Here is a 10541-nt window from a genome sequence, read left to right as displayed (position 1 = left end):
CCACTCTTCTAAGTCAAAACTAGTTCTATGTGTAAGGAGGGCGATGTGCGGCTATGAAGTATCAATTACATGTGATTAAAGGACTTTAAACTGATGATTTGAAGTCATATTTAGTCGTTAGTCAGACTCTTTGTATGCATAAAATTTTGATTTTTATGATCCATGTGTGTGGCTTGTGCCAAAGTAGCTTTGGCTTATGTCTGGCTCAAGTCAGTTGGAGGTGTTCTGGCTTGTCGGCGAAGTGAAATTCTCTTTGTCTGTAGTAGGACCAGATGTGGATGGGTGGACCAGTCGATCCCTACACAGGGTCTAGTGCTTCTACTTAGTCATTTATGGTTTTGATGTTATGGTATACCCAGATTTTATTACACATTACTTCATGGTTTGTCTCTTTCATTTAAATGGGGCATTTAAAGATTCTCTTTTGTCATTCTCCTATGTTATCTATGCACTCTATTTCACCCTCCACTTCTCTCTCTCTCACACTCTCTCTATTCCTGCAAAGTAGTGTACACATATATTCACCCTCCACTTGGTCATTTCTTTGAGTACGCTTTCATTCATACACGTTCAGGGGTAGCACCAGTCGCTAAGTCCCTTTGGATGCAATCTAGCTCATGGCTTAAACTCCATGTTAGGTTGGCGCTGAGAACTCCTCTCCTATGTTACTTGCTTCTGCACTTTGATCTATATTGAAATTGTTATATTGATGGAAAAGTGTAAATTGTATAATTCTTGCATAGACCCCTGGGGAGGGGGATCTCTCAAGTGCCTTTTCTTTGTTCTTGGCCAGTTCTCTGGAATAGTCCTGTACTAAAGAAATTTATATACATCACACCATTTTGAATCTGGCTCTTTAAAATTTGAGATCTGAAATAGCTCTGCATCTATTGGTTTATCTTGCAGTGATGGTGTCGGAGTATAGGCTTCATACGGATTGCTTCTTTAGGTGACTGAAAGATGAATTCACATTCAGCTGACCAAACATACTTGGCTCCCTTCTGGGGTAACTCATACAAGGGAATAGCCTTCGTTGCATACATATGAATGAACCGCCTATAAGAATTAATGTAGCTCAAAAAACTACTCAGCTCTGATGCATTAGTGGGTGCTCTAGCCTTTTGGATTCCCTGGATCTTGTTCTCAGCCATCTCAATACCATTCGTGGATACTAGATGACTAAGTAGCTAACCCTTCCATACCATGAACACTAACTTGAAGCGATTCAGATAGATACTTTTCTCCCGGCACCTGTGGAACACCATTTCTATAAATAGTAAATGCATCACCTCAAAGGAATGGTCAAGGATTCAGTCTCCTCCTCTATATGAATCGCAGTCGCATAATCGTTGTCAGATTTATATGAATCTGGGAGAGTGCTCTTTTGTTCATATATTTGCTTACCAACACCATTTTGCAAACCAGCACCATGATTCTTGGGGTCGGTATCAATACCGTTGGTTGTACTTCATCTGACTTTCTCCCCATGCCAAAGCCAGTCTAGTCTAACTTCCCCTTCTGCAGCGCGTCCATTCAGACTTACTGTCTGGTTCCCTCATTCGTCTCCGAGGAATTTTTCAGGTACAGTTGTCGTTGCCCTTCGTCCCTGTGTTGATCCATCAACACCACATTGTGATCAATCTCTGCTACTAGAAAGATATTTAGAGATGCCAACATTTGTTTAATTTTCTTGGTTCCATATTTCTTGTATAGAGTGCTCTTTTCCAACTCCGGGTATTATTTGTCTAGATCTGAATTCTTTTGTTGAGACTTTGAATTGGTATAGTTTGGCCCGCATAACCATGTATTGCCTGGACATTTCTGAGCCAAGGCCTCCATAGGAGCATTCTATAAACACCCTTCACATCCAATACCAAGAATCTAATCTTAAAGTTCTCAAATCTTAAATACTTTGATCATGAAATTTTTTAATTAGGCCGCTAGCTTGAACAATTCTCTAATCTGCCATTTGAATTCCGAAGGGTGCTAGCTTCATATCAACGATTCCCAGCTTATGTTTGATATGGTCCCTAGAATGTTGACTCCAGCGTCTCAATCCAGAATGACTCCAGACAGTGGTTCACACTACTTCGGTATCTTGTAGTCAATCTGAACGACTGGTACCTCATCATCCTTGATTTCAAATAAGTTCAAAGCCATAGCGTTCGATTCCTTCTTCCTCTTTTCCCTAATGAGTTTAGCCACTGAGCTACCAATAGCCTTTGCTCTTGCCCTTATCCACCTCCTTGGCCTTGCCTTTTGCTTTCCAAATAGCACTTTGTCTTTCCTATTCTTGAGCTTCAACACTAGTTTGTCCCTTATCCGTTGGCTCCTCAGGGAACTCCTCAATTATTGGCATGGCACTCTTAGTGGTAACCCGTATTGGAATTGGTTCTGGTGCCTTTGCCTCTAATGCTTCAGTTTTGTGGTTATCATGCATTGAGTTGTGTAGTGTCCATACTTGCCGCAAGTATAACAGTTGAAATTTCTTGTGTGAAGTCACCTTGACCTCTGCCTCGGTCTTGTCCAGTTCCATTGCTAGTATTGTCTATATTTTGTTGTTTTAATGTTGTGTCTTGCCTTGCTGGTTCTATATTTCTCAAGGCTATCATTGTCATGTCCTTTCCCTCTCAAAAATGGTGCATCCGAATTTTACAGTTAGTCCACAGATGTCTGAATGCTTGGCAGTAAGTGCATTTAATGCACTCATCCGTTTGATGGTTCTTCGATTAGCATCTAGTGCACCATACTTTGGCTTTGCCCATCGATGGTTTGGTCCCTGAAATTTATGAAATTTGCTTTTTTCGGGACCAAAATCGAACTTCTTTTGAGATTTGGTCTCCACCACTTTCTCTTTTGAGGACTAGAACTGGTATCCGAGTTTCTATGGAGTCACTCGAGCTCAAAGTATCTTTCCCTTTCCCCTTCTCTTTCTTAAGTGGTTGTTCCAGCTTTAGTGCTTGTTGTATCAGATCAGTGAACTTTTTTTTTGTGTTGGAACCTCTTGCTCTCTTAGTTTCTTGTTATTGAAGCCACTAGGGAACCAAGCACTCATTTTTTTTTCTAACGATGGCTCATTCTGCTGTCTCAGCAGATCCTTGATTTTCTCCATATAGCTTCTAATCGAGAACTTCCCTGCTTTATTCTGTCCAGCTCACATAGAATGCCTTCAACTCATATATTGTCTGTGTACTCAAGAAAAAACTCCTTCTTCAGCTTAATGTATGTTCTAAGCTTAGATGTTGGGTAATGATAATACCATTTTCATGCTACTTCTTTTAAGGTTTGTGAAAAATATTCTCCCCAATCATCCTCAACAATATCCTTTAATTCATTGAATTGCTCAAATGCTTAGATATGCACATCAAGGTCATCTTGTTAAAGTTTAGACATCTCAAGTGAACTGCCCAATGTGATCCCATTATTTATTTAGGCTTTAGGTATTTTATTTTACTTATTTGTACAACTCTGGGTAGGGAAATTTGTTGAAGTTGCTATATAAGCAACCCCCAGCCCCCATTGTATTAGCATCAATTCATTGCCGAGGTTGTTTGGTTCAGTCTCTTTCGCTCTCTTCTCTCTCTCTCGTGCTCACTGTTGTGATCTTGGAGTTTTCGCACCGCCAACTTCAACATGGTATTAGAGCCTAGGCGGAGGTGAAGCTCCTTGAGAAGAAGTAGAAGTTGTTTCTTTCTTCCTCGCCCCCGTCGCTCCTACAACCTCCTGTCACACTCCTCTCTCCACCTCGAAGCCACCTACGGCGGCAGCGTTTTAAAACGCTACCACAGGTGGCTTCGAGGAGTTCCCTCCCCACTGCTTAAGCTTGGCAAACCACTGGCGTTCTAAAACACCTGCGTGTTCACCAGGCACACAGAGTCGGGCCCCATTCCTCGATCGACGTTTCAAAACGCCTGACAGGTTGGCCCTTCCTGCAGTCGTCGACGCCCACACCCCCACCCCCTTCCCCGGCTGCGTTTTAAAACACCCAATCAGCGCTCCCTCCCCTTGGCGACCACGACTCAACCCTTCGACCCCCCTCTCCACTGCTCCTTTGAGCCAGCGTTTTGAAACGCCGTAAGGTAGATTGTGGGAGTGTTTTTGGGAGTGAGGGTGCCTTGAGGCACAACCTTGGAGTTGTGAAAAGCTTTGAGCAGTGGTTTGGAGCCCCCGTTTGGCACACTCAATAGAGTGGTTTGGGGAAGAGAGAGGGCACCTTGGGCAACTCTTTGAGGAGGACTGGACAAGGCTTTGGAAAGCGACTTGGAAGGAGCAAATTTGATCGTCTTGAGAGAACAGAGAAATTTGTTTTGGCGGTTCGGCTTGGAGTTTGAGCGGCCATTTAATGGAATATGAGAAGGAAGCAACACGATTTCCAGATCTTGCACGAGCAACATGGCTCCCCTTGCAAGACCGCTTGTGACAAACTGAATGGAGATAACTACAGCCATTGGAACTTGATTATGAGACTCTGGTTTACTCAAAAAGGCTTATGGACTTTGTCAACGGCTTGGAGCCATGGCCTACAAGGAATTCCAACAATAAGTACACCCGCCTTCAGGACGAGGAGCATGAAAAATCGTGTGTCGATTGGGATGCGAGCAATGCGAAGGCAATGTCGGCTATTGCGGAATCTCTCACAAAGGAAGTTTCTCCAACCATTCAGACTTTGAAAACTGCCAATGAAATGTGGTTCAAGCTCGTCGGAATGTTTGATCAGGATTCCGATGCGAGCAGTCACTCTTCTTGGACAGTTATTTGCCAGCAAGTTTACACCCGGAAGTTCCATGCAATCATTTCTTATGAAGGCTAAAGTTATACATGATCAACTATCAACTATGAGAAGTACACTTGCCACTAACCAGTACTCAGCTAGCTGCTTTGGTCCTCACAAAATTGCCCGTGGAGTACGAGATGGTGACAAGGACACTACAACTACAAATCATGAAGGAAAAGCTGGAATTTGATCATCTCAGCTCATTTCTCCTCATTTCTCATTGAGGAGGAAGCCGTGTTGGTAACTCTAAGGAAAATTTCGCATTTCTGATACAGGTTGTGAAGCACTTGTTGCTTCAGATTCCAGAAAGAAGACCAAAAGCCGTTGTTACAATTGTGGAAAGCGCGGTCATTCGGCCAAGGATTACAAATCCCAAGGCAAAGACAAAGGCTCTACAGAGGACAACGGCAAGGGCAAGCATAATGAGGAAAGCACTGATGATGACTCTGGGAAGGCCAAAACAAAATCTGTTGGTGTGATGGAGACTACACTGTCACAACTTCAGCAAGAGAGAGGCTTGTGAGTGGCACAGAGGGTTGTCTAGTGCTCCCTATAATTGATTTGGACCCATGTGTTGGAGTTCAAGTTCTTGGTGTTTGAACCCGTGGGTCGGAGTTCAAGACACATGCATCTGGCAGGGAACCAAAAGACTTATCTAAAACACTATGAATGAGTGCACCAATCCATTGTTGTTGGTGGATTATGGACAAAATGTGTTTCAAAGTTCATTATCTTGGAGTATTTTGGACGTGATGTGTTCACAGTTCACGAACGGAGATTCGTGGACGTAGTGTGGTCTACAGTTCAACTTTCTAAAAGGCAATTGGTGTTCAAGATGACATTATTCTTAGGTGACACGTTGATACTAGCAAAACCGAGGTGTATCAAGCAAGAAGCTATTGGGGTGTCCAGGGTAGCTTCTTCATCGATTTGGTCTCACCATTTATGTCCACTATGAGTTGTAAAGAGGGTGTTAAAGTTTAGGCATCTCAAGTGAACTGCCCAATGTGATCCCATTATTTATTTTGGCTTTAGGTATTTTATTTTACTTATTGGTCAAACTCTGAGTAGGGCAATTTGCTGAGGTTGCTATATAAGCAACCCCCAGTCCCCAGAATCAATTCACGGCCGAGGTTGTTTGGTTCTCTCTCTCTCTCTCTCTCTCTCTCTCTCTCTCTCTCTCCACCTTGATCTTGGAGCTTCCGCATCGCCCACTTCAACACATCTCTACGTCCACCCTTGAATATAGAAAAAGCAATCTTCACATCTTTGGATTGATCCTCATATCTGCCTTTATGGTCATCAGATTCCCTTCCCTTTCTGTTTTTGTCCTCATTTCCGATTCTCCGTGGTTCACCATTGTTATCAGTATCTGTTCGCCATCTTCTTCGCCATCCAAATGCCATGTGTCGTATCCCTTTTTAGATGTTCGATCTGAGTGGCGCGGTCTTTTTTCCTCCCGTTCAACCCTTTTTTGTCGGGAGTGCTCTGAGTGTACAGACTCTGGATTGGCACATGTGTCTACATCATAGAATTGAAATCCGTTTCTTCACCTTGTAACTGGAGTTCAACTCCTTGCTCCATCTCCTCTAGTATTGGACTGATGTGTTCACTCTCAATCATCCGAGTTGACCTCCTTCCTCTGATCTGTCTCTGAACTGGTATCTTAACCATCTGATCAACCCAATCCTAAATCAGAAGACTGGTTCTGAGCTCTGGCTTACCACTGTGATCGTCAAAATGGAATGAGTTGGAGCTGCTTTCAAGCTATTCCAGTGTTAGGTATTCGGAATATCAGACGTCAGATGAATAAAGAGTTCAGACTTAAAGGAATCAGATTCAAAACAATGAGAGAGATTTCAGACACAGACACAAGGAACAACTGCATTGGTGTATTCAGATATATATTTAAATACAAGTGAGTATTTAAATAGCAAAGTGATTACAGTGAGCATAAGAGCTCCAGGCCTAATGACTAATCTCAAGACTAAATTTAAGACCCGAGAACTCGATCTCCAAAATGAATTACCACCTCCTATTTATAGGTGCCAGAACTAGGTTCTGATTGTTCCGACTGTGCCAATTACCGCCTAGTAGGTACTGCAAGTACTTATTTCCGCTTCGCTGGAATCGGTTCCCACCATCTACATATGCGAATGGACAAGAGATGTCACAATTCTCTCTCCTTTGGGATAGATCTGTTCCGTCATTTGTTGCCCAGGCCGGGTTGAACGCTGAAGTAATTATCTGATCTGGATCCAACGGCATAGATTGTTATGAGTTTCACCAGAGATTATCTCCGCATAGCTTCAAATGCAGCTCTACGACGTCTGGAAAAAGAGCGTTGATGGGTGCAAAAAACAAGGTTTTTTGGGACAGAATTCCTCAAAACTTAGGGCTAATGTGAAAAGCAGAAAATTGGTATGACTTTCTATTATGGTCTCCAAGTTATCCCCATCCTTCTTGCTCTGATACCATGACAAAATGAAGAGAGGAGACCAGCTAGAGGGAAAAGACAGAGACAGAGAGAGAGAGAGAGAGAGAGAGAGAGAGAGAGAGAGAGAGAGAGAGAGAGAGAGAGAGACACGAGAATTAACTCAATTATTTAAGAGAATGCTCATACAATTGAATAATGAGAATGAGAAGGCAAGGGAGACCTTTATACTGATGAAGGTGCAAAATGAGGGTGCCCCTATTTGGAACCAAAGCTAGAACTAAAAGGGAATAAATCAGCCACTTCATCTATAAATGGGGTAACTGGCCATACAACCATGCCATGCTGACTAGGATCTGGTGATGACATATCTCCAATAGGCTGTAAAATCTCTCTCATTATACATTGATCATATGGCGCTAGTAGTGATTATCATTGCATTGACTCTCTTGTCTTAGCTCATACACACTCTCTCTGATGTACCTATGGGGCCTCTAATAGAGAGTTTGAACCTAACTTTCACCACCGTCCAGACATGGTAGTGGTTAGGCGGACATATTTGTTTACTTAAAAGCGAATGAAGGGTGCCAAAAAGTAGACATTCAAGTTAGTCTTTGATCAGTGAAAGGCTAAATTCAAAGCTCAGTTTTCCTCCTCTTGACTGCCATTTCTGTTGATATGAGAATACGCAAGCTATGTTGCCTCTCAATATGCCCTTTATAAATTTTCCTTGATTGAAACAATGAGGTTGATTGACCAGTGAGGTCCCTCACGATTTTGCATCAGCACTCCGCCAACACAGACTGCCAATCACACCATAATTGCTTAAGCCAACCTAAGAACTGCACATATCCTAACTTTTTCTTTTAAAAACATGATTAAAAGAAACTCCGAGCAAGTAGAAAGAGAGACTTTATAGCAACAAGCACAACGACAAAAAGGAGGTCAATAGAAGAGACAACTTTCTTACATCATGGCAAAAGGCACCTTTTGAAAGGTGAATCCATCAGTTTCAGATTGTATACATTTATAATTTGCTCACCTTGACCATTTGATGCATGATAGTTCACGTGTGCCACGATTAAGGTTATGCTGATGAGCGCTTTGGCATTGATTTGACAACATTTTGACTGCTCTTCTTCATCTTTGAACCCTGGACAGAGATGGGCTCGCGACGAGGATTATGCTTTTTCCTCGATTGCTTAGGAAGGTTGAGCATCCACGAAGGAACTTCACATCCAGATGTCACCATCACATTCACAATTGGCCGCAAAAAAGGGACATCATCCTCAGTGTAGAAGGTAATAGCTTCACCAGCCCTTCCTGCCCGACCACTACGACCTATGCGGTGTATGTATGCTGCTATTGTGCTTGGGAAGTCAAAGTTGATCACACAATTCACCCCCTTGAAATCCATACCTCGAGCAAGAAGGTCAGTTGCAATAAGAACCCATGTTTTCCCCTCCCGGAATTTGTCCACAGCTGTCTCTCTCTGTGCTTGTGTCATATCAGCATGAATACACCCAATATGAAAATCCTCAAATGCAAGTTCCTTGAAGAGCTCTTTGGCTCGCTCCTTACTTTGAACAAAAAGTAAGATAGGTGGATGCAGGCTGTTGCAGAAGGTTTGGCGCAAAGCCAACAGTTTTCCTTCCTCACTTCCAACAAACAGTAGCTTTTGCTTAACCAACTGAGATGCTGAATTCTTTTCTCCCACCACAATCCGGACTGCATCATGCATTATGCTACGAGCCAGCTCTTCCACCACATCTGGCAGTGTCGCACTAAAGAGAGACCTCAGAATTCTAGAGTTTGTACATGCATTCACGACAGAATCAATCTGTTCAACAAACCCTAGCTCAAACAGCTTATCCGACTCATCCAATACAAGGTACTCTACACTGCTGAGATCAATCCTGGATTGGTTTATGACATAGTCCAATCTAAGAGGTGTTGATACCAGCACATCGCATGGAAGGGTTCTGAAATCTGCACATCGGGACAAGGACTTGGTCATCAATCTTATCCTGAACTTTCTTCCCGTAGCCAAGCTCTTGCATTCCATGGTTATCTGTTTGGCAAGTTCGCGAGTTGGACACAAGATCACAGCACGGATGCCATCTTTCTTGGGAGCAGCAAGCATCATAAGGATAGGAAGGGCAAATGCCAACGTCTTCCCAGACCCTGTGGGTGCACAAGCGAAGAACTCCTGACCTGAAAGCAGGGCAGGAATGGCTTGCCGCTGAATGGGAGTCGGCTCTAAGAATCCTGCTAGGCCTAAATTTCTCATAAGGTATGACTGACAACCATAAACTGACCGTAGATCTTGAAAGCTGGAGAGAGGAGCCGGGACGTTGTGACCTGATACATGAACCCGGAACTTCTTCCGTAGCACACATGCAAATTCCTCGTCCCTCGCAGCTTCATGCCTCTGTCGTTGCTTTTCATCTGCTTGGGACTCTGCTGCGACCAGCTCTTGAGTGGGCTTGAAGATGTTCACAATGCCCGCATCCTCGTCGTAAGCCCTCTTCTTCCGTTTATTCGTCTTAGTCTCATCAGCTGCCAAATCTCGTTCAACCGTGCCAGCAGGCGGAACAGGGGCTCCCTCCTCCCTCTTCTCGAACTTCTTAAAATCGGCAGCAAATCGCTTCTTATCGAAGCGCACTCCAGTGAACAAGAAGCCAGCATCCATGGGGGCGGCGCAACGACGCTTCAGGAAAATAAGGGTGTGTGCGCCTCAAATGGTTTGCTTCTTTACTAGGTAATTACTTGGCAAGCCTGATGTCAAATGAGGCCACGGGATTAAGGCTAAGCCGCTTAGTTCAATCCCACCCATCCATTGAAAATTAATCCAACTTTTATTTTTTTAATTTTTTTTTCCATAAACGCTTTGGGAATATATTAGATAAGAGACCTTGTTACATAGTATCGATGGCGATTACAAGAGTAAACTTCAATCCACTGATTACAAAGGGCTGAAATGGCAGATGGGGAGGGTAGGTCTGTTTGCACAAAACCAACATCAAAATTACAAGGCTTGAACCAATCACCAGTCATTTCCATTGGGTAAGGCACTAGGAACTTCCTGTAAGTGAGCAATGGCCCATTAAAGTGCTGCCTTCGTAGTTTCTCTTCTTCCACCTTGCAGTTGTCAATCATCCTCTAGAGGTGTGTATAGGAGCCATCTAACAGGACTTCCTGCTGCTTGTTGATATTCGCACTGTTGTACTAGCCCATGCAGTCGTTGAGCACCTTCCAATTAGCTTCATATATTCTGCACTGGTCCAGTTTGAGCTGGTTCACCTGCAAAGAGAAATGAGCAAACCGTATCCT

The 10541-nt window shown here is 43.4% G+C and overlaps 1 protein-coding gene across 1 annotated transcript; it reads right to left on the bottom strand.

Annotated features, from left to right (window-relative positions):
* Positions 1–8138: 8138 nt before the first annotated feature.
* LOC147421384 (P-loop containing nucleoside triphosphate hydrolases superfamily protein) lies at positions 8139–9956 on the bottom strand. The gene has a single exon (XM_086503500.1). The coding sequence runs from the start codon at positions 9898–9900 to the stop codon at positions 8296–8298; it is 1605 nt and encodes a 534-aa protein (XP_086359626.1). The 5' UTR covers positions 9901–9956; the 3' UTR covers positions 8139–8295.
* Positions 9957–10541: the final 585 nt, after the last annotated feature.

This window comes from Adiantum capillus-veneris, chromosome 27, assembly GCF_014529385.1.
Source record: "Adiantum capillus-veneris isolate H3 chromosome 27, ASM1452938v2, whole genome shotgun sequence".
NCBI lineage: Eukaryota > Viridiplantae > Streptophyta > Polypodiopsida > Polypodiales > Pteridaceae > Adiantum > Adiantum capillus-veneris.
This window is presented reverse-complemented; position numbering and strand designations above follow the sequence as displayed.